This window comes from Sceloporus occidentalis, unplaced genomic scaffold (assembly GCF_023333645.1).
Source record: "Sceloporus occidentalis isolate IW3139 unplaced genomic scaffold, rSceOcc1.0.p SCAF_148, whole genome shotgun sequence".
NCBI lineage: Eukaryota > Metazoa > Chordata > Lepidosauria > Squamata > Phrynosomatidae > Sceloporus > Sceloporus occidentalis.
In genome coordinates this window covers 1,517,706-1,541,837 of record NW_028317128.1, presented here as the reverse complement: position 1 = coordinate 1,541,837, position 24,132 = coordinate 1,517,706, and the positions used below count along the sequence as shown (strand labels likewise).

Below are 24,132 nucleotides of genomic sequence, written 5' to 3'. Positions count from 1 at the left end.
CTTCGGGGGACTTGATGGTCTTGCCCTCTGTCTGGCTTCTATAACCAAGAGAGAGAAGGCGGGCGGCTGCATCATGTCAGGGAGGCCGAGAACCACTTCCTTTGCGGAGAGCTGTAAACCAGTGCAGCAGCCGTCGGCGTTTGGCAGCATGAAAGTGAGCCGTAAGTATACCCCCCTCTCCTGGGCACGGGCGGCGTGGTGTGTGTGCCGGCGTATACCCTCACATAGAATGACCGGCGGGCCGAAGCTGGACAGGTGCCAGGTAGCCATGGCTCCTGGGATTCGCGGCTGGCACCGAACCTCTGGTCTCTGGACGAACCCGCTTCTGGCGCCTCGGATATTTAAGCCAATGGGAAAAATTCTAGAGTCTTAACTGATTTTGGCCCAAAATTCCAAAACGTGAAATATAAAAAATTGGTTAAGCTTAATATAAGTTCTGCCGGTTCCGTAACGTCCGGTGTGCCGACCAGATCTGGTAGGGTCCTTTGCATTGACTGTCCCCCAGAGCTTGCAATCGCTAATTGGTATTTATGGTTTGTTCACAACGAACAGATGGCTTTGCCTCCCCGTTTTACCCGTCACAATGACCTCCTGCTCTTACTGTCACCTGATTGCCTGGCAGTGCCTTGTGTAAAAATGACATCATCAAATAATATGTATTATGTCATGGAATACAGGGTATATTGAGCCTCATGCACATGATCTGTGATACACCGTGGTGATGTGCGACTCTGTACCGGCCTGGCCTTTGCAACCTTTAATTGCCCCCCCCCCCAGGCATCTCGGAATATCCCGTTCAGTGGTAGGGATTGGGACATGAGGCACATCGATACCCCCCCCCCCCCCACACACTGCTGCTTAATTGACCATCTGGTTTTCTGGCACCGCTGCAAATGTCACAAGTCCTTTATAGATATTACTTTTAATGTGGCTTCCGAGGGTCTCTGACCGTTGCCGAGACCCCCAGCTGTCTGGCTGTGCCTGGGGGGGCAGCCTCTCTGTCTCTTCTCGATGCACCGCCATTGCTGCAGCATGGAATATGTCTGCAGGACGGCGAAGTATCTGAGGCTTCTAACGCAGCGAGTCCGGGGCGGCCCTCGCTACGCTCTCTTGGACAGCGAGCCGGATCTCTAGCCTTTAAACACGCAGAGCAGGCTGGTGGGAATTGGATGTATTGTGTGGGGCTGTGCAGCTGTCCTCAGCCCCACCTTAACGCAAGCCACGGCCTCGTCGTCGCATCAGGTGGTCTTTAACGGCGAGCGAGCCCAGTGTCAGCCGCTTTACAGCCCCCGTTATATATTGAATGACATAGATCTCCCTGGTGTTTGATTGGCCGGTGAAGGATTCCCCCCCCCCCGCCGTGTCTTCTCTCCACCCCACCCTTTTTCACCTTGAATAGACAGAAAGAATGGGCAGAGGGATCGGACCCCGTGCCGGCGTGGCAGACAGCGCCGCTGCCACAGCACCCGCTATACATCAGGGGCTCGGAAATAATACCGTAAACGTTTATCCGGAGACGCTTGGGCTTTAATATTACAAACAGAAACCAATTAACCATTCGTGGGAAAAATCCTTTCATTCGGTTCCTTTCATTCACCGTTATCACTAATTGTATATGTCGTGCGAGGCGTGTGATCGGCGGCTTGCGTTCCTTCCCCGTGCCTTTGGATCGGGGGGCCCCGTGCCGTTGGATCGTCTATTCATTGAAAAGCCATTTCCTTGGAAGAGGCAGCGGTGGGAGGACTCGATCCGCCCCGCTCCGCTCCCGAAATAAATCTGGCCCCGGGGCCACACGCTGTGTGTTCTGCGAGTATGTTCATGTTTATGGGGACATGTGGGTGAAAGGTTTGCAGGCAGGAGTCCTCGCTGTGCCTGGGTATACTGTAGTGCTGGTAATGAGGACTGTCACACGGCCTGAGGTTAGTCCCCAGCAGAGATTTCCGGAGAGACCGCGGAGAGGAAGTGGATTTAAAGCTGCCGTTCCACTCTCTCTCGTACACGAAGCACATAAACTGCGGCAGGTCTATCATTTTACTCTTTCCTCCAAAGCTTTAATAACATAAAAATAACGCAGCAACTTCCAAGACACTTTTTTTTCCAGTTTCTATGACGATAACATATCGGCGCCTGCTATTTTTGGTTACATGACAGTTGAGTATTCCTGGCAAAAATAATGAATGGGGCAACATTTAATTGTATAAATTGATAACCAGTGTGTTGCTGCCTGTATTCTGGTACTGCAATGGTTAATCAAAATGGGTTTTTGTTACATTTGTCGCTTTCCTAATTCTTACTTTTCCCTCAGTAGCTTTACAGATTAAAATGAATTTGGTTTCCCGCGGCCTGTTGTCCGTCCGTCAGGTGGCCCTGTGGGCCAGAGGTGTGGGGGGGGGGGTATGCAGGGCATGGGGCTTTGCCTTCTCCTGCTTTTAGTGGTATCTCCCCATTGGACCCGCACAGCAGCAAAAGCGGATAAATGTATTGGGGGGGGGGGATTATTTAATTTCTGTTACTTTTATCATTTTTGTTGGAGACGTAATGGGGTTTTTTTTGTTTTTTGTTTCCTTTTTATTTTTTTAGCCCTTTTCGCATGTAATCGGATGCATAGTTTGCCTGTAAGCTGTTATAGTTGAGTCGCTTAATATGTCCTGAATTTTTATATATATATAAAATGTTTTTGTGTAAGCGGTTTATCACTTCTGCATACTAATAACTGCAGCAAAACTAAGAAAAATTGCCTAGCCCCATGGGCGAAAATTTGCCCCGGCACTTAAAGGGTAAAAAAAAAAAACCTCCCCACCCCCCTTTTGTTGCTGTCCCACTGGTGGCAGCTGTTATAATTTGCCCCTAAAATGAGCCTGCAAAGGAGTAATAAAAGGTAACTTAGAAAAAGTGTAAGAACTGTGAGAGCAAATCTTTCCCCGCCAGTCCATGGAGGGGTAGAAAACCAATGTGTCTGGTGGTAAACCCCGCCCCCAGCCAGTGTGGGAGGAGCTCCCGGTCTGTTATGGGCAGGGACATGTGTGGCGAGTCCGCCCCCGTCATGATCTGTATGTAGTTCTGTGTAGTTAAGGGGTTTAAATTAATATAAATAACATATATATATATATATATATATATATATATATATATATATATATATATATATATAATGTAATATATATATCTGTATGTGTATATATATATATATGTGTGTAAATATATATATATATGTGTGTGTATATATATGTGTATGTGTGTATATATATGTATGTGTATGTGTGTGTATATATATATGTGTATGTGTGTGTATATATGTGTATGTGTGTGTATATATATATGTGTATGTGTGTGTATATATATGTATGTGTATGTGTGTGTATATATATATATATATATATATATATATATATATATATAATATGTGTGTATGTATAGGAAGCCCATTGAATTCATGGTCCGTCCAGATGCTTGAATCGCGGGGCTGAAGTAATCTTTGTGTCCGAGGTGATTCTATAGAGGAAATTCGTCGGGTACGAGGAGCAGATTCCAGCAGTTCTCATACAGCAATGTGCACAATGTCAAGGAGTAGCGTGTAAAGGGACCATGGATGAGAAGTATGGTGGCTGAGCACCCAACGCGACTCACATCTGCTGCACTTTGGGCAGAGTAGAGGCGACGTTAATGTTGTTGGGAGAAGCAGGCTTGTTGTTGCTCTCTGTATGGACATTATGGTAGCCCAACTACCACCAAGGTAGCCAACTTGTGGCCAAAGTGAAATCTCAGCTCCTCATAGTAATAATCTTAACGTCCCTTTCAGATCCCAGATTGTCCATAATTCCTGTTAATAATGTTAATGTGCTATTTATATAAAATCCCCTCATGTGGAAGCCGCCATCTTGCTGCCCCGGCACAGGGTATAAATCACCCTGAGATATCTGTAATAGCGTTACGGAGGGAGCTGCGCGGCTGGAAACAATCTCTAACGCTAGAGTCTCATGCGCGGTCCGCTAAAACAACACGGCTTCCAACTTCCTGCTCGGGCTGACTGGAGGGAGAGAACAGGAAGTGGCTTCCAACTTCCTGCTCGGGCTGATGGGAGGGAGAGAACAGGAAGTGGCTTCCAACTTCCTGCTCGGGCTGACGGGAGGGAGAGAACAGGAAGTGGCTTCCAACTTCCTGCTCGGGCTGACAGAGGGAGGGAACAGGAAGCGGCTTCCAACTTCCTGCTCGGGGTGGAAGTTACGTTAGGTTTACAAATGAAGTTGCTGGTAATAGCGGGCCTGGTGCTGCTTTCCCTGGAAGGGTCGCTGTTGCCCCGGAAGCTCCATTTCTTTCTGAAGTTGCCCCCGTGGTAACGTCTCCGGATCTCTGTTGTGGGTCAGCGCCGCGTATCGTTGGATCTAGACTGCAGGGAATACACGGAACCTTTAGGTCCGGCCGGTGGGTATCGGCGGACGTTTCTGCCCCCGGGCTTGTCCTGCTCTGACCTTTTGTATCGTTACCCAGCTCATCCCGCCCTCCGGAAGGAAGGATGCGCTCGTGACCCGCCAGCCGTGCAGTAACTGTAGGGGTATATAGGAATATATATAATATATACTGATTGCTGCCGCCGGTGCCCCAGCGTGTGATTGCTGCGTCCTGCTAGCGCATTGATTGCGTAAATCACTCGCTCGTGGACTATCCGGCTGTCGGTTACGAGGTCGCTGTCGGATATGGGCCGCCGCGGGACGTTTGGGTACGGCTGCAGACCGTTGCACCGTCTCGCATGCTGCGCTGATCTGTGTGATGAGACGGGCAGCGCCGGGTTTGGGCCCCTGTCCTCGTCACCGCAGACGCATCACTTCTTCCATTAACGCTTCTCGGAGGATTTGCACATTTATTCCTCCCCGTTACTTCTCTTTCCTTGGTGGAAAACACGCGCTACATGTGATCCGTCCCCCTGCTGAGATGGGCTCGGGGCTCCTCCTGTGCACGTTCGAGGTGCTGAGGGGTCGTTGTGGTAGTCGGGGATTATGTGGGTTGAAATGCAGGCAGTAGAGAGCACGTCGGTCCCTTCTTCACAGGGTTTATGAGTGTGTGCCCGTGTTGGGTATATCCGGCTGGTTACTGGGAGTGAAATGTTAACCCTCTCGGTGCCGGTGATGCGCTCGGTATTGCAGTGCGAGAATAGCTTCCCTGCGAGCCCCTAAGGAACCCCGGACGCGCATGGTTATTACATTATGCAGCTTTGGGGTCTGTCCAGCGGGCCCTGCCAGACCCCCTGTATTCTCCCTGACGTTGCTGGCGGCTCTCCGTGTCCGGCCCCCGTGAGGTCGGCCGGTGGCTCTCTGTGTCTCTGGGTTTTGTTCTGAAATGTCCTTTGCTCTGTTCGTTGGATCATTTCCCCTCCTTGTAACGCGTCTTCCCGGTGCCCCCGGCCAGCAGGGTCTGCGTTCCCCTCTCTGATGAACGGGGGCAGCGATGGCCGCTCCCCCCCCCCGCCTCCTCCTCCTTTTTAATATCTCAGCGCTCTCTGTAATTCCCTCCTGGGGCCTCGTCTCCTAAACGCTGCTGATCTTTGCCCCTCTGCTGTCTGCGTGTGGAATACACAGTTTCTTACCCGTCGCTGGCGTGTATCATACGTGACGGGCTGTACAGGCAAAGAGTATCGCAATAAAATTGTCCGCTCATCTCTCTGTGGAATTCGGGCTGGATTTCAGCTTTTTAAGATCTTTTTTTAACTTTATTTTTATAGCCTTGTATTTAACCCTTCTGTGTCGGGAATGAAGGAACTTCCTGCTCTCTTGCAAGACCGGTGACTTCCCGTATTAGATCACAAGCTCTTGTGGCTTTGGGGTTTCTTGATGCACTGCGGACTGTGCTGATGTCCGACGCCGACATGCGGTGAACCTCTGACCCTGCGTGACGGCAAACGTGCATTACAAGAGGAGCGAGGCGCAGGGAGGGTGCGAGAGGCGAGGCGCAGGGAGGGTGCGAGAGGCGAGGCGCAGGGAGGGTGCGAGAGGCGAGGCGCAGGGAGGGTGCGAGAGGCGAGGCGCAGGGAGGGTGCGAGGAGCGAGGCGCAGGGAGGGTGCGAGAGGCGAGGCGCAGGGAGGGTGCGAGAGGCGAGGCGCAGGGAGGGTGCGAGAGGCGAGGCGCAGGGAGGGTGCGAGAGGCGAGGAGCGAGGCGCAGGGAGGGTGCGAGAGGCGAGGAGCGAGGCGCAGGGAGGGTGCGAGAGGCGAGGCGCAGGGAGGGTGCGAGAGGCGAGGCGCAGGGAGGGTGCGAGAGGCGAGGCGCAGGGAGGGTGCGAGAGGCGAGGCGCAGGGAGGGTGCGAGAGGCGAGGCGCAGGGAGGGTGCGAGAGGCGAGGAGCAGGGAGGGTGCGAGAGGCGAGGAGCAGGGAGGGTGCGAGAGGCGAGGAGCAGGGAGGGTGCGAGAGGCGAGGAGCGAGGCGCAGGGAGGGTGCGAGAGGCGAGGGGCGAGGAGCAGGGAGGGTGCGAGAGGCGAGGAGCGAGGCGCAGGGAGGGTGCGAGAGGCGAGGGGCGAGGAGCAGGGAGGGTGCGAGGGGCGAGGCACAGGGAGGGTGCGAGAGGCGAGGAGCAGGGAGGGTGCGAGGGGAGGGTGCGAGGAGCGAGGCGCAGGGAGGGTGCGAGGAGCAGGGAGGGTGCGAGAGGCGAGGAGCAGGGAGGGTGCGAGGAGCGAGGCGCAGGGAGGGTGCGAGGAGCGAGGCGCAGGGAGGGTGCGAGGAGCGAGGCGCAGGGAGGGTGCGAGGAGCGAGGCGCAGGGAGGGTGCGAGAGGCGAGCAGCTCCGTGGTGGGTATTGCCAGGTGAATGCGCTGCGAGCCGGCGGGTTAATGTCCCGGGAAGCTGGGCCACTGTCGGACTCATGGGGGGAGGGGGGGTAGTTGTTTGGTCTCTTGCCCCTGTTGTTCGGGTTCCAGCGCTGCCGGGTCTCACTGCGTCGGTGTGAAAACTCCTGGTTTCTATTCACTTTTTCACTTTTCTTGATGTATGCGACTATTCCTCCCGCTGATTACCTGCTTGATGGGTTAAAATCAATGGCAGCGCTTCTTATTAGGGCACGGGGGTCTAAACGGATCCCTGCACCAAGCCGGTACCGGAAACTAGCGTATCACCTGGAGGGCTCTGTGGGGCCGTGTGGGGGGCGCCCGCGCTCACCCCTGACTGCCGAAAGACCCCACAGCGGGCCGGTGAGCAGAAGAACCGGCCCTCGGAATCCCGTGGACGGCCAGGTGTGTCGCTGGAGAACACGCATCGTGTATGAATGATCCTCCGTCTGCGTCCCGGTACTGGGGGGCTCGGCGTCTCCGGCCCCCTCTCCCGTTGTTGAGTGAAGGGTTCCGGATTGGTTGTTGCCGCGGACGGTTTGTTTTCCGGTGCTGTTTCCGCCGGGTCCGTTCTCCTCAGGCTGTGAATACTTGGTGAGATCTGCGGAGCCGTTGGAAGAGGCCGAGGCGTTCCTGTCTGGACGATGCTGCGTCTGTCGGGAGGATTAACGATCCTTCCCCCCCCCCCCCCAATCCGTCGTGAGATCAGAAGATCGTTCTTCCTGCCCCAAAGCCGCAGAAGTTTGGAGAGAGGCGATTACTCGCCCAGGGTATCTGCGGGCGTCTCCGGGGGTATCTGCGGGCGTCTCCGGGGGTATCTGCGGGCGTCTCCGGGGGTATCTGCGGGCGTCTCCGGGGGAATGGACATTATGCTTTATTTAGTAGACCAGCCCTTTAATCGGCTGTATTGCATCATACTCTTTCCTCGCTCACTATACATAGTAATTTTTTTATTTTTTTTTTGCTTGTAACTTTATTAGTCTCTCTTGTTTATTACACTTCAGGGAATTTGTAGCGGTTTACCTGACGGACCGTCCTTCCCCTGCCTGATCGAAGATGATCCCGCGTTCCAAACCCCCCGGGATTTATTTTATTTACTAAATGAACGGATTTGAGGAGTTTGGTGTTAATCGTTAGACGATTACACATTCCGGGCTGGTCATACGGACGGCTCGGCTGGTTGGCGGATTAACTCTTTCCATGCTGGGCTTTGTTGGTTTGCTTATATTGATTAGGTTTGGCATAAGTGAGGTAATGCCCCTGCGGCAGTGAAATGGTTAACCTCCATACAGTAGGGGGGAAGGTCGCATATTCTGCCGGGGCGTCTGTCGGCGTGGGGCGTCACACCGATGTTAGCCGGGAAGCGTTGCTGGCGTTTTCTGGGCACGTTGTGTTCCCAGCCGGGGCTTGTGTGACGGACGCAGCGGTCCTGCGGCATCTGACTGCAGCGCGTTGGCCGGGGGATGCGTTACTTGTGTTTAGGGGTCGGTGCCCTGCCTGAACTTAGTTAGGTCTCCCCTCGGGGCACACGGCGGTATGACGGCTGGCTGCGAGCAGGTGTGATGTATATGCCGGGTGGGGCTCTCCTGTCTGCAGGCACCGGCGGTGAACTGGTTAACCCCTTTTACATGGGAGGAATAATCCGAGTGACTCGTTTCCTCTGGCTCTACACGCGTGTCTGGTGTGTCCCGAGGTGTATACCCGTGTGCCGTTTGCGTGACTCCTAGATTCAGGAGTCGTATGTCTATCCCGTGCGTGTTTAATACCCTCACTGTATTACCCTCTACCACCTCTGCTGGGAGGCTGTTCCACTTATCTACCATCCTCTCAATAAAGTAAAACTTCCTTTCCTTACACCTTCACGTTTTTTGGCACACGGGTCCCTTATACCAATGAAATCTATGTGACGTCTGAGTGATTTTCAGAACGTTTATTGCACCTCGCTTCAAGCAGGATGTATTGTAAAGGAGCGCGCGGGATGATTTTGAGATATGATGCTTTATGGGGTTTGCGGGTAAAGCTTTACCCCGGCGGCCGGCCCGAGATTCTCTGCCGCCGCTCTGCTTGCATCGCTGCTGCTTTATTGGAACGTCGTGCCCTCAAATAACCCGCCCCGGGGCAAATTGCTCATAACTGCGAGTCACAAATTAGCGGGTAGATGAACGAGCCGCTGGCCCCTCAAATTATATCTAAGGGGCTTTTAAATTGTTTAAAGTGCCAGCAGCTGAGGTCATGTGACCTATGATGTCAGAGCTGCATGTCATAGTGTTCTGGCCCATGTTACATAAGCAGTGCTCGGGCGGTATGGCCCACCAATGGGACGCTGCCCCTCAGAGGGTAGAAACGGACTGTGGGGACTCGATGGGGCGTGCAGCGGGAGGGGGATTTGACTCGGTGGGGGTCCGGACGGATCTGCCCCAGGTATAGCTGCAGCTGTATGATTACGGAAGTCTCGTGGCCGATGGGGCCGGAGCGGTCGGACCCCCAGTGTTCTGCGTGTAGCCGTCGGCTCGGGGTGATTTCGGGTCGCTCTCCGTCGGGGTGGGCTGAGGGGGGGCAGAGCGGGCGGCGTGGGGTATAAAAGATCTGACCACGATTCTATTTCATTTTTCAGGAGACAAAGACGGCAGCAAAGTGACGACGGTGGTGGCGACCCCGGGGCAGGGTCCGGACCGCCAGCAGGAGGTCAGCTACACGGACACCAAGGTGATCGGGAACGGCTCGTTCGGCGTCGTCTATCAGGCCAAGCTCTGCGACTCGGGGGAGCTCGTGGCCATCAAGAAAGTCCTGCAGGACAAGCGCTTTAAGGTGAGTGAGTGCGCTCGGTGGGACGGCGGCCGGGGCCCCCCCGCGTTGTATGTCTGGTCGCCTATGAGAATTGTATGTATGTCTGTCTAGCGCACAGGAACGAGCTGCCGCATCCCCCCCCCCCCGCTCCTCCATCCCTAACAGAAACACACACAACTGCTTGTAGATTGTAAGCTCTTGTGCGCAGGGCCCTCTTCACCCGTTTCTATAAGTCTAATTAATATGTTATAGCAGGGCACGACAAATCCCTCCCAGCAGAGGTGGTAGCGGGTAATACAGTGAGGGGTATTAAACATGCATGGGATAGACGTACGGCTCCTGAATCTAAGACGAGACCAACGACTGATTAAGGTTCGAGTCGTTACAGCAGGGGAGACGGGGGCCGGATGGGGCCGATCTGCCGGCGGGTTGTAAAAAGCAGTTTCCGTGCAAAATGCTAATAGTTGAGCAGTAAGCTGAATTATTGCGCTGGTTGCTATGGCGATTGCACTGCTTTCCTTGCCGGCTGTGTGAAGCAGCTGTCGGATTCCAGCCGCTCGCAGGCTCCCCTCCCCCGCTCTCCGCATACTTCCTGGCTGGATCTGTCCCGACTCACATGGCTTCAGTCCCTACAAACTACCCTTCCCCGTGCCAAAGCAGCCAGGAATGTGGGGAGGTCACATGACCCAGCGGAAAAGGGCCTAATAAGAGCCGGATTGCTGGCCATCATTAACCCCTTTCCTGGGCTGTGTGTTTTATATAGCGCCGTCACATTCCGCAGCGCTGTACAATGTTCCCCTGTGATAACGGTGACAGTGCGCTCGCTGTCTGGACGCCCGCTGCTGGAGGGCTCTGGGTAACGGTCGCTGCAGTCGCGCAGGTTGTCTGAGGCCATCTTTATATGTTTATCGTAGATTACAGAATATCGCTGCTGTAGCAGGAGCGCAGCGTGGATGACACATTTAGCAGGTCTGCCCCTACGGAAAGCCCGCGCGACGGTTAAATATATATATTGTGTGTGTTGGAAAATCCCTTTATTTTGTTACACTGGGGAGCAGCCGTCTGAACTTCCTGCTCTAAGGATAGGCTTATTCCTCCCCATTCATTAGTCTCTCTCCCCCGTGAAGTCGTTGATTGGTTCAGACAGCCGTTATGGGGGGTGTCAGGACAGGAAGCTGATTGGGGGGGTGACCTTTTGGAGTGGTCAGTAACGTTTGATGTCCGCGGCTGTTATATTTAGGTTGGGCGGGGGCCGCTGCAGTCACTTCCCTGAAACTCTAATAATGAGAGCGTTTGGGGGTCTCGCCCGCTCCGCCCGGATGTTTTCGTCGATGGGTTTCGCTGCCGACTCGCATAGCGGATTTCACAGCTTTTTGCGCGGAGTCTAAATTCAGATCAGCCCTTTAACCATTCGATGGCCAGAGGGGGGGTTAAGAGGAAATTCTCCGCCATTTGTTTGATTCCTCGGATCGGATTAAAAAGAAGTTTCCGTAAATATTTTCTGCTTCTTTTTACCCCACTTGTAGTTTTTGCCCCCATAATATAATAATTTCAGGCAGCTGCATATCAGCCGTTTGTATGATTCTCGCTCTGTTATCTGACCCCCAATCTACTAAACCCCCCGACTCTTTATCATACTGCCTGTGGGGGACAATAGAATGGCTCAGTCTTAATCACCCAGGCGGACTCTCTGACTAATGAAAGTCTATGGAGGAACGGACTTCATTAGCATTGCCATAAAGCATCAGCTCAGTGTGGGAAAATCACCCAAAATATCACATGACTGACAACAATGGCGGCTCCAGGGATTATTACTGTATACAGCGCTGGGGGGGTTATATTACTGTATACAGCGCTGGGGGGGTTATATTACTGTATACAGCGCTGGGGGGGTTATATTACTGTATACAGCGCTGGGGGTTATATTACTGTATACAGCGCTGGGGGGTTATATTACTGTATACAGCGCTGGGGGGTTATATTACTGTATACAGCGCTGGGGGTTATATTACTGTATACAGCGCCGGGGGGTTATATTACTGTATACAGCGCCGGGGGGTTATATTACTGTATACAGCGCTGGGGGGTTATTACTGTATACAGCGCTGGGGGGTTATATTACTGTATACAGCGCTGGGGGTTATATTACTGTATACAGCGCTGGGGGTTATATTACTGTATACAGCGCTGGGGGTTATATTACTGTATACAGCGCTGGGGGTATTACTGTATATAGCGCTGGGGGTATTACTGTATACAGCGCTGGGGGTTATATTACTGTATACAGCGTGTGTGTAATGTGTATAGTGTATGTAATATGAGCAGCAGTCCTAAGTTCCTGTTCCAATGATCTACGTGATTATTCCTCCCCATCCTGATTGCTTTAATTAATTGGGTAATGCTGGCCCTGCCACCGGCTGCTCCCGGTTTTGGCCTCCGTTGGGTAAAATTGTAAATGAAACGTCTCAAACTATTAATAAGCGTCAGAGATGCAGAAGTAAAGCGTCTGATTGGCCGACTTGTTGTCTTGCTCTGGAAACGCGGCGATGGGGTCGGGTTTTGGGGCGTTTTTCTTATTTCTTAGTTTTTGCCGCCGCCGGGTAGGGGAGGTGGGGCGAGTCTCGCGTTGTATAACATATAGCTCTTATTCTGTCTTCTAGATTGCAAGCTCCTTTGATCAGGGCCCGTCTCCCCTCTTTGTTTCTTTAAATCCTTGCTCGTGATGTACCCGTTGTACAGCGCTATAGAATATGATGGTGCTATATTAATCAGTAAGCGATATTCCTCCCCGGCCTCCAGCTTAGCACGGTGTACAGAGGCTGCAGACGGCCCGCGGCGAGGGTTAAACGCGTGTCTCGCTTCCAGCGGGCAGTCTCTCCACAAAGAGAGGTCACTTCAGGACGCTGCCCAGCTGTCTCCGGGAGAACCGGGGCCGCGCAGTAACTCTACCCGCTGGGTGCCGGTGCTCCGTCCGGTTCTGTACCACATCACAGAATATGCAGGCGCTTTATAACTCCACAAATGTGGTTATAATATAACACGCTGGGGTCTGCCGCGTTCCGTTGAAACCCCGTGCCATGCATTGTGAAATCCGGGGGGGGGGGGCAGCGCGCCTCACTTCCGTATAGTGATCACTGACGCTGTACAGCTGTATGTTTGCTGCGTGTTTCACGGACCGGTAACCGTTACACGGGAAGATCTTTTCTCGGTATACTCCTACCAGGGCTTTATCTCGCTGCCGCGCTCGAGCCGTGGTATTAATGGCCGCTTCGCTCGTCCCGTTTGCCTCACGCAGAATTTTCTGTTTGTTTCTTTCAGAACCGAGAGCTTCAGATAATGAGGAAGTTGGATCACTGCAACATCGTGCGGCTGCGCTACTTCTTCTACTCGAGCGGAGAGAAGGTGAGAGGCTTCGCATGCGCAGGCGCCTTCCTTCGCACCCCGGGCTCTGCTTCTTGGTGTGACTGCATTCAGGACGTGTTTGGGTTTCGGTTTCTTTGTGGCCCCAGGGGCCCCTATGCTTGTTCCGGCTCTGAGATTATTATGCTCTTTCCAGATCTGTTCAGCAGACCTTTCATCCCCCTGATTTATGCTCCCGTCGTCATGGCGAAGGGCCAACGGCAGAGCCTCGGTCACCAGAGTTATATAATATATATTACACTCAACGAACGGAACGCAGAAGCCGCGTCAGAACCGCTGTGATCCGAAACGGCCCTGATCAGAACCATTTTTTGTGTAATTTTGTATGTTAAAGATTTCAAAATTTTTAAAAATGCATTTTCTTAAGTATAATAATACTAAAAATAATAATATTAATAATTATAACGCTTCTACACACACACACACACACACACACACACACACACACGCGTACTGGATGGGGGAGGGGCGGACGCCCTGCTGCTCCATGGGGCTGGAAAAGTCCTTCCTTTTGTGAGATCTGAAAGTCTTGACTTCAAAGCAGTCGGCCCTCCGAGTGCCTCTCGGCCCCCTGCAGGCAGATCACATGGATCCCATTAAAGCTCTCATACAGGCTGCTGATCAGTGGAGACAGCTGGATCCGGCAGGCTGGGGTTAACCCTTCGCTTTCAACTTAAGAAGTTACTTTGTATCAAATTCCCTTTTTTTGCCTTTTTCTATATTCTGCGCTCTATTATTATTTGAATTCCGGTCGAATATTTTAAGCAGCCGCTGCCGTCCGCTCACCGCTAGGTGTTAACCCTCTCCTAGCCAGAGGGGTTGAGAAAGCTGTGTGTGTGTGAAGCTCGGGGCCGGGTGCGGACAGGCTCAGCTGGATTTGTCCTCCGTGTATTTTTATCTGAGGCGCGGAGCTCTTTTACACGACTGCGGACGGCGGCTTTCTAGGAAAATGAACATGATTGGGGTTATTACAGCATGAAAAGCAGACCGGCCCCAGTATGTGCCCCGGTACCCCCGTGCGCTCCGGGGGGGTTAGGGAGCCGGTGCTGGGGGCCACATTCCCAAAGGGTTACCTTTCTGTAGTACAATTCAGGTTTCTGATTGTGAACCCCGTTTACCTTCCCGGCCCCCCCAGCTCGTCGTTATCCGGCCGGTGCAGACAACACGACTCAGTCATGGAATAGCCCCCCCCCCCCCCCGGCTCGTGAATCTAAATCCTGCCGCGAGCGGCTCTGACCCCAGCAAAGCGGGACAAGAATGACCCTGCCAGGGCAGATACCGAGCTGCCTGTTGGAGCATGGAAAGGATCCAGGCCGAGTTTAATGGAGGACTCGTCTTTTTAAACATCTGTCTGTCGCTGCTTGACGTGATTGCAGTAACGTGATGCCGTGGACAAGCCCTGTTAGGGGGATTCGTCTCGCTCAGACTCTGGATACATTTTTAAATGAACACGCTGCCAGGGGCAGGGGTATCTGGCAAGGGGACATGTGCAGGATTTCTACCATATCCTTCTCTGCCCCATCTGAGTGTTTGCTGCTTCCCTTCTGACCCCCAGTGATGTCTCCCACCGCCCCTCCGACCCCCCCCAGCAGTGCAGTGCCCCCTCCGCTCTGACACCCCCCAGCAATGCGCCCGCCGCCTTCTCTCTGCCCCCCATCGATGCTCCGCCGCCCCTCTGACTCGCTGTGTTGTCTCTTGCAGAAGGATGAGGTTTATCTGAATCTCGTGCTGGATTACGTTCCCGAGACGGTGTACAGAGTCGCCAGACATTACAGCCGCGCCAAGCAGGCCCTGCCCATGATCTACGTCAAGGTAATAACATGGCGGCCATTACCCTCCGCGGCTTCTCTGTATATACATCTCCCGGCGCGCCAGACCCTCTCTTTCTCCCTCTCTTTCTCTCGCTCGCTCCCTCTCTTTCGCTCGCTCCCTCTCTTTCTCTCGCTCGCTCGCTCCCTCTCTTTCGCTCGCTCCCTCTCTCTTTCTCTCGCTCTCTCGCTCGCTCCCTCTCTCTCACGCTCTCTCTCTCTCTCTCCTCGCAGTTGTACATGTATCAGCTGTTCCGCAGTTTAGCGTACATCCATTCCTTCGGGATCTGCCACCGAGACATCAAGCCCCAGAACCTGCTGCTCGACCCGGACACAGCGGTGCTGAAGCTCTGCGACTTTGGCAGGTAAGCCCCGTTCGCACGGGCTGGGTGTACAGCGAGGGGCATTAGTGGCAGGTGGTGGTGGGGGGGGTCGCTTCTGCCTCCTGAGTAGTGGGTACACTGGAGACAGTTCAGAGGAGGCGACTGAAGTAATGGTTTCAGGGATTAAAAACGATCATGAAAGACTGAGGGATCCCAAATCAGACTTGCAGAGAGAGTTATCCAATCAGTGCCAAGATATGCTGCGTGTTTTGGTGTTTTTGTTTTGTTTTTTTGTTTTTTGGGGAGGAATAAATGGGTAAAATTTGCCCTCCAGCCCTGGCTTGTGTACGCTGCGCCCTTTCACGTGTCAGTTTGCTCTTGTGTCTCTGTCCCCCCCGTCTATGTATTCGCGTGTCTGATATTTGCTGTGATAAGCGAGTTTTCCCCTTCGGCAGGTACAGGCAGGTTTCAGCGCATGGCCTGCGTGTCGGCTGCGTGTCCACAGAAGCCTTTCCCGTGGTGTATGATATGATGATACATGTCACACGTTTCCATAATCTCATACGTGTATCATATTAAAACAGCAGATCGTGATTTCCTTCCCGTTTACCCCGAGCCCTGATGCCGCCTCCTAGCCAAGTACGCTTCTTACAGCCGGACGCCATTTACATCCCGAGAGGCTGGATACGTTTCTCAACGCCATAGAAACATAGACTCTCCCGGCAGATCGGCCCCCCGGCCGCCCCCGTCTGGTCGCCCGTTTCTCCTGCTGTAACGACTCAAACCTTAATCAGTCGTTGGTCTCGTCTTAGATTCAGGAGCCGTATGTCTATCCTGCGCATGTTTAATACCCTCACTGTATTACCCTCTACCACCTAACAACTTAATATAACGAGTCCTGTTTATAGCACCTTTCTCCCAGTGGCATCGGAATAATAGATTATATTCGGATTTTATTACCGGTCCGTGGCGCTCGGTAGGATGCAGGGCTGCCAGGATTTGAACCAAGTGAGCTATCTCACATACTTCTGCTGGGAGGCTGTTCCACTTATCTACCACCCTCTCAGGAAAGTATAGCTCTGTACAAGTATGTTAGGGATGCACCGAAATGAAAAATCTGGACCGAAACTGAAACCAAAAATTCAGGATTCACTTGCCCGAAACAGAAAATACGCCCCCCCACACACACACACCTTTAAAAAAAAAACAAAAAAAAAAACACTTTTCTTAAGTTACGCCAAAATTGGACAAAACAAATCAACAACATACACACACTTACACATCCATGCTATCACACGCACACTCATTCATTAACAAACATTCACTCACTGATTCATATACTCATTCATATACCCTCCCCCGCCCCCTTACCTGAACTGCAGATCTCTCACTCGCAGACCTCTGCAGGGGCCCGGCTTCTTCCCTCTGCAGCTTCTCTTGTCCCACCCCCAGGGGAAGAAGGAATGAAGCAGAGTCATGTGACTCTGCTGGGTTCTTGCTTCCCCTGGCCGGTACAAGAGACGCTCGCGCAGTGTGTGCGACCAACGCGCAGGTAAGCTGTCCGGCCCCTGCGGCTGATTATTTTCGCCCATTTTGCTGATAATGCCCTTTTCGCCGATATATCGGTGCATCCCTAATAATGTTAATAGAATGTGCCTGTTGGCTCCGGTGCCGGCAGTTTACTCTCTTTACCTCCCGCTAAACGCTAGGATTATGGCGACGCTCAGAAAGTACAAAGGACTCCCAGTCTGTGATTTGTTCGGCCGGAAACAATTCATTAAACTCCTTCTCAGCCTCCATTCACGCGTTCGTTAAAATCCTCCTCTCCGCGTCTAATCACCGGATTAACAAATTAATCTCCCCGCACCGCAAAACCTCAGTAAACCCCACCGTATAGCCTCGTTCACGGCATCTTCCCTACCTGCTGGGGGCAATTTGTTCCCCGCATGTTGACCCCGAAGGCTGTATCGTATATCGGTGTTACTTCATCAGAGGACTAACCTCATTTCTGTTTCCTTTTTTGCCCCCATAAAGTTTTCAGGCAGCTGCATATCAGCCGTTTGTATGATTCTCGCTCCGTTATCTGATCCCCGATCTACTAACCCCCGACTCCTTATCATACTGCCTGTGGGGGGGCAATAGAATGGCTCGGTCTTAATCACCCAGTCGGACTCTCTGACTAATGCAAGTCTATGGAGGAACGGACTTCATTAGCATCGCCATAAAGCATCAGTTCAGTGACCCAAAATATCACAATGACTGACAGCGACGGCAGCTCCAGGTCTGCAGATAAAGGGAGTTTATTGGAACAAAATGAGATAAAACCAGGTTTTTGTCACCGACCAACATTACTGTATACAGCGCTGGGGGGGTATTACTGTATACAGCGCTGGGGGGTTATATTACTGTATACAGCGCTGGGGGTTATATTACTGTATACAGCGCTGGGGGTTATATTACTGTATACAGCGCTGGGGGTTATATTACTGTATACAGCGCTGGGGGTTATATTACTGTATACAGCGCTGGGGGTTATATTACTGTATACAGCGCTGGGGGGTTATATTACTGTATACAGCGCTGGGGGTTATATTACTGTATACAGCGCTGGGGGTTATATTACTGTATACAGTGCTGAGGGGGTATATTACTGTATACCGCCCTGGGGGGTTATATTACTGTATACAGCGCTGGGGGGGGTATTACTGTATACAGCGCTGGGGGTTGTATTACTGTATACAGCGCTGGGGGTTGTATTACTGTATACAGCGCGGGGGGTTATATTACTGTATACAGCGCTGGGGGGTTATATTACTGTATACAGCGCTGGGGGGTTATATTACTGTATACAGCGCTGGGGGGTTATATTACTGTATACAGCGCTGGGGGGGGTATTACTGTATACAGCGCTGGGGGGGTATTACTGTATACAGCGCTGGGGGTTATATTACTGTATACAGCGCTGGGGGTTATATTACTGTATACAGCGCTGGGGGTTATATTACTGTATACAGCGCTGAGGGGGTATATTACTGTATACAGCGCTGGGGGGGTTATTACTGTATACAGCGCCGGGGGGGGGTTATATTACTGTATATAGCCCTGGGGGGGGGTTATATTACTGTATATAGCCCTGGGGGGGGTTATATTACTGTATATAGCCCTGGGGGGGGTTATATTACTGTATACAGCGCTGGGCGTTGTATTTACTGTATACAGCGCTGGGGGGGTTATATTACGGTATACAGCGCTGGGGGGGGTTATATTACGGTATACAGCGCTGGGGGAGATCTGTGACAGGGCCAGGCTAGCTGGCTCATGTGTCATATGAAGTTTAGCCGGGTCACGGAGCACTTTTGTGTCCGGTTCTGTATACCGTGACCCGGTAATATATTATATTGTGTTTATTGTGTAACCGGCCCAGAGACTGATGTGGCTCAGCTCCAGCCTTCAAAGAGACGATCCTATAATCTGGCTGGGGCTCTTAATCAGCCAACACAGCCCTGTCTGCCCAGACGGCACCCGCACTACAGGGGGGATAACACAGGTGGGGGAACCCATTGTATTCTGTAATCCCCTCACCTGATACATCCCCTGTATACTGATGGGATTTGTGATGGGATGGGAGTGATGGGATTGGGGGTTGGGTTCGGTACACATTGCATTGAGATTGTATAAAGTTCTGTGTGTTTGTAATAAAGAGAGTTCTTCTTGGTTTGCTACGAATGGTGGTCTGGATGATCCGTGGATAGCTGAGTGCGATCCGTATGAGGGACTGACTGGTGATTCCTCAGCCCTCAAACAGGGGGACCCGGCCTTGGGTACGGTGACCCTGTAACAGGGTTATATTACAGTATACAGCGCTGGGGGGCTTATATTACTGTATACAGCGCTGGGGGGGTGTTATATTACTGTATACACCGCTGGGGGGGTTATATTACTGTATACAGCGTTGTGGGGTTATATTACTGTATACAGCGCCGGGGGGGTTATATTACTGTATACAGCGCCGGGGGGGGGTTATATTACTGTATACTGCGCCGGGGGGGGGTTATATTACTGTATACTGCGCCGGGGGGGGGTTATATTACTGTATACTGCGCCGGGGGGGGGTTATATTACTGTATACAGCGCCGGGAGGTTATATTACTGTATACAGCGCCGGGGGGGGGGTTATATTACTGTATACTGCGCCGGGGGGGGTTATATTACTGTATACAGTGCTGGGGGGGGTTATATTACTGTATACAGCGCTGGGGGGGGTTATTACTGTATACCGTAACGTTCATGTCTTTGGTCTCTTTTCTTCCAGCGCGAAGCAGCTCGTCCGCGGAGAGCCCAACGTGTCCTACATCTGCTCCCGGTACTACAGGGCGCCAGAGTTGATCTTTGGAGCCACCGATTACACGTCCAGTATAGGTATGGCGAGGGTCTTCGTGCCCCCAGATCCCCATCACTGGTTAACCAAGCAGCAGGTTTTGCTGGCATTTGCTGCTGCCATCTGTGCGTCCGGTCGCTGCTAGTACTACTGAAGGGTGGTTATTTTCCAGCGTTACCCGTTTATTACCCCAAGCTGTGGTATTTGTTCGGGGGGGGGTTGTGGTTCTTTCTGTAACATGCGCTGCTTTCTCCCCCAGATGTGTGGTCGGCGGGCTGCGTGCTGGCGGAGCTCCTCCTCGGGCAGCCCATCTTCCCCGGGGACAGCGGGGTGGACCAGCTGGTGGAAATCATCAAGGTGAGAACCAAAACCCAGGCTTTGTGTTCGGTTCTTCTGGAGGTGGAGCCTCCAAACACGCCCTCTCCCTCGATTGGAGGAACGGGGAGAGGCTGTCCCTGTGGCTCCACCCCTTTGCGGAAAGAGAGGTGCAGAACGTGCTTCTGTCTCCGCGGATCGGCCGCGTGGTTCTGGCCTGTTGGAGGATTCCGCCTTTCTGCTGAAGCTCTCCGGGGGGGCCGGGGACACGAAATGAGTGACAAAGTGCAGGAAACCAGATTTATGACCTAAAACGAAATAAAAAAAGTGTTAAATGGTTTTCAGTCCGCTTTCACGTCTGCTGTGATGGCGATAAGAATGTAGGAGGGTCTGTCGCTATTTCACGGGGGAGATCGACTAAGTAACTGACAGCGATAACTTCAGCTTTATGTAAATACCATCGGAGCCGGTTTAACTTCCCGCGTAATTATTCCTCCCCATCCAGCTGTTTCAGGCAGGTTTATCTGCTGGGGCGTAGTACGCTTTTACAGCGGAGGATTGATTCTTGTTTATTTTCTATAGCACCATCATATTCCACGGCGCTGTACGTTCGTTATAAACCCTTTTCCCGCTAATCAAGTCTTTAACGATTCAACCGTCTGCAGCTTCAGAACTGAAATGAACAGAGCGGCCCCTCCAGACGGCCACGCTGCCCCCTAGTGGGGATCATTTATCAGGGAAGGCGAGGGGTCTCAATGTGTCCGACATGGGAGAGAAGAGAGAGAAAATGGGGAGAGACGTTTAAATCCATAAAGGGGTTAATAGGACGGGAGGGAATTTATTCTAAAGGAGGAGAAAAATTACAAGAGACTGGAATCTAACACTAGAGAGTCAGAGACTGAGATGGAACGGAAGGAAGTTTTACTTTACTGAGAGGGTAGTGGATAAATGGAACAGCCCCCAGCAGAAAAGATTTTGCAGCAGGAAATAATGGGCTGAATGCATCTGATCCGCAGGCAAACTGTTGGTTTCTGGGTTATAAGGAGTCTCTATCTGGAAGTTGTTCGCTTGCGGCTGTTACAGCAGATCCATGCGTTCGGGTTCTGTGACATCACAGCGTCAGATGCCCCGCGGTATACAGGGGCCGGCCCGCTGATTTATCTATACATTATACAGGGGCCAGTCACTGATTTATCTATACATTATACAGGGGGCCGGTCACTGATTTATCTATACATTATACAGGGGCCGGTCACTGATTTATCTATACATTATACAGGGGCCAGTCACTGATTTATCTATACATTATACAGGGGGCCGGTCACTGATTTATCTATACATTATACAGGGTTATAAGTTATCTTCCTCCAATTGTGATGGAGAGAATTGGTCAGATAACGCTGGGCTCTGCCACAGGCTGCCTCCGATCCCGGCTCCTGCGTGTCTCATTAGCCGTGGCCCCCAGTAGGTGAGGGCCCCCGGCTCCTGCGCGGCTCATTAGCCGTGGCCCCCAGTAGGTGAGGGCCGCTGCGGCTCCCAGGTGTTTAATCACGACGGCTCCTCTGTGTTTCAGGTTCTAGGAACGCCGACGCGGGAGCAGATCAGAGAAATGAACCCCAACTACACCGAGTTCAAGTTCCCCCAGATAAAGGCGCATCCCTGGACAAAGGTGAGCCCCCCGAGGTTGCGCATGCAGCCCCCCTACCTGTCTGGGTGCCACCGCGGCTGCTGCAGCCATTAACCCCCAGCTTGCTCCATCCACCATCTCTAAACCGCATGATACCCGGGGGCCTTAACGGCAAGAGGGGTGACGGGGGGCCGGTCGGGGCTCCTGCCTCGTTCCATAATGTATAGTGGTGCCGAGCACCTCATTCCTGCAGTCACAAAGCAGCCCCCAGTCCTCCCCAAATCCTACCCCGATTAGGGTTGTTTGTAGTAATTGACTGCCATGTGCATTCATTTAATGGTTTAAAAAGCTATTTTAGAACATGGAACGTTCTTGATTATCTGCGTGTAGCTCCAAGATCACGGAAAGGAGATGCGTGTTTTTCCACGCGGTGCCCGGACCTCTAATTTATATATTTGGGCTTTTCTGACATTCCCAACCCAAAATCCCTGTTGAGTCTTGGGGGGTCCATTTGGGTGGGGGGGAGGTGGATACCCCGGTCACGCGTGTTACAGGCTCTTAGCGTGTATTTAAGGGATCCCTGTGGGCAATTATGTTCGGTGAGACCACCCATCCATCCCATCCATCCATCCATCCCACTGCGGAAAAGGCTAAGAGCGGCCGACTCAGCAGTCAGATCTATTTTTTTGTCTTTAAAGGGTTATGTCTTTTTGCAGGTATTCAGGGCGCGCACCCCCCCGAGGCCATCGCGCTGTGTTCGCGGCTGCTGGAGTACACGCCAACCGCACGCCTCACCCCCCTGGATGCCTGCGCCCCACTCCTTCTTCGACGAGCTGCGAGACCCCAATCCCAAGCTTCCCAATGGCCGGGATTTCCCTCCACTCTTTAACTTTACCACTCAAGGTACCCAATGGCCCGTCCTGGGGTAACTAAGGGGGTGCTTGAGGTGGGGCGTGGGGCAGTGATGTTTTAGGTCACTGTCACTTTAAGAGGTTCCCTGTCCAAACCACTCCTTTAACGGGACTGCCACAAATAATCGGGAGAGTTAGTCTTGTAAAGGGGCCTGTAGTCAGAGGACAAAGGGTTAATTTAAAGGGCAGCCATATTTCTTTTTTTGGGGAGCCGTGTTCACCCCGCTGTCAGCATATTTTTAAATTAAATTTAAATTTGACGACACCTTTTAACTTTTGGGATTACTTGGGGATGCCACCACCGTCCACTGCAGTAAGACCGGATCTGCCTCCCAGCCTGGGTGGTTATAGAGCGCATGGCTTTTGTTTCTCACTAATCCAGTTCAGATGTTCTCTCTCCTGTAGAATTATCAAGCAATCCCTCCCTATCGTCTACCCTCATCCATCGCATGCACGGAACCAGGCCCCGGCGTCTGCGCCCACGAACGCCACCGCCACATCAGGTGAGCAGAGACGCAGGACCCCCATCACCCCCTCCACACCCAACACCCCCCAGTCTCCCCATCCCCTCCACACCCAGCACCCCCCCAGTCTCTCCACCCCCCTCCATGCATGGTGCGGAACCGGTGCCCAAGAGCCCGGAACCAGCACCTTTAACAGATCCATCAAACCCATTGAAATCAGTGGGGTCCTGAGACTCTTGTGGGGGGCTCGGCAGTGTGTGTCCTGTGCATCCGCGCTGCTGAGTAGGCGGTATGCAGATAATTGGGGTGGAGGGGATTCTAATGAATTATTCTATAAATATAAGGGCTGGAGCTTTAAAGCCGCTGTTCCGCTTAGACAAAGCACTCGCTCTTCAACGTCAACCAAATTAACCTGAGCAGATTTGTCATTTTATTCCTTAAGGAACCTTTAAAAAGTATCTGGTTTCCATGGCAACACCCTATCAATGTCTGCTCTTGTGTCACATGACCAAGCGCTCCCGGCAAAATTTTACTTGACCGAAAGACATTTCCAGGACGGGTTTTGGAATCCCGCAGTGCTGGGGATCATAAATTTTGTTATAATTTAAATAATACGAAATAGTCTAAATTACACTAATGAAATATTAAATGGGTCAAAGACCCCCTGCCCATCCCCCCGCCACACGGGATCCGGCTTTGATCATCCGCCTGTCTGTGTTTCAGATTCTAACGCCGGGGATCGCGGGCCGACCACCAACGCAGCCTCAGCCTCCGCCTCCAACTCTACCTGAGCCAATAAGAAGCATGTTCAGCGCACGGGCGAAAAGGGCATAGTAGCAAAGGGGCGGGGAATCAGAGAGGGGGGGAACACCCCCTTCCCTGAGACCCCTCCCACAAAACACTGGCCACATTTATCAAAAAAAAAAATGAAAAAAAATATATACATAAGAAACTGTAAAGGAAACGCCATCTTTTGTTGATTTTAGTGGTTCAGTTTTTTTATTATTATTGTTATTTAACCTTGTAAAATATCTATAAATACAGTTTTTCTTTATTTTATTTTCATTTTTTTATCTCATTAGTGATCTAGGGGAGAGGGGGGACGTTAAGTGCTGCACCTCTCTCTTCTGGTCTGATTTAACTACTCGTGTGCCGGCGAGCAGCAGCTCCAGCAGATGAGGGTTAAACGGGGATGTTGCCGCCACTCCTTCCAGCCCCCCGCCTGATGTTTTCCTAGGGATTCTGCTGTAATCGCCAGTGGCCGGCCGGGGCCGGTAGCCCATCCAAAAA

At 52.2% G+C, this 24,132-nt stretch overlaps 1 protein-coding gene across 1 annotated transcript; it reads left to right on the top strand.

The window, feature by feature from the left end:
• Positions 1-73: 73 nt before the first annotated feature.
• Positions 74-23,633, top strand: LOC149280743 (glycogen synthase kinase-3 beta-like). The gene is given in 14 exon segments (XM_089500106.1): positions 74-161; positions 9,424-9,617; positions 12,915-12,998; positions 14,718-14,828; positions 15,059-15,189; positions 19,460-19,566; positions 19,785-19,882; positions 21,414-21,509; positions 22,184-22,202; positions 22,205-22,281; positions 22,283-22,370; positions 22,784-22,816; positions 22,819-22,881; positions 23,566-23,633. Coding segments are annotated over 14 exon segments (1,257 nt in total).
• The last annotated feature ends 499 nt before the right edge of the window (positions 23,634-24,132 follow it).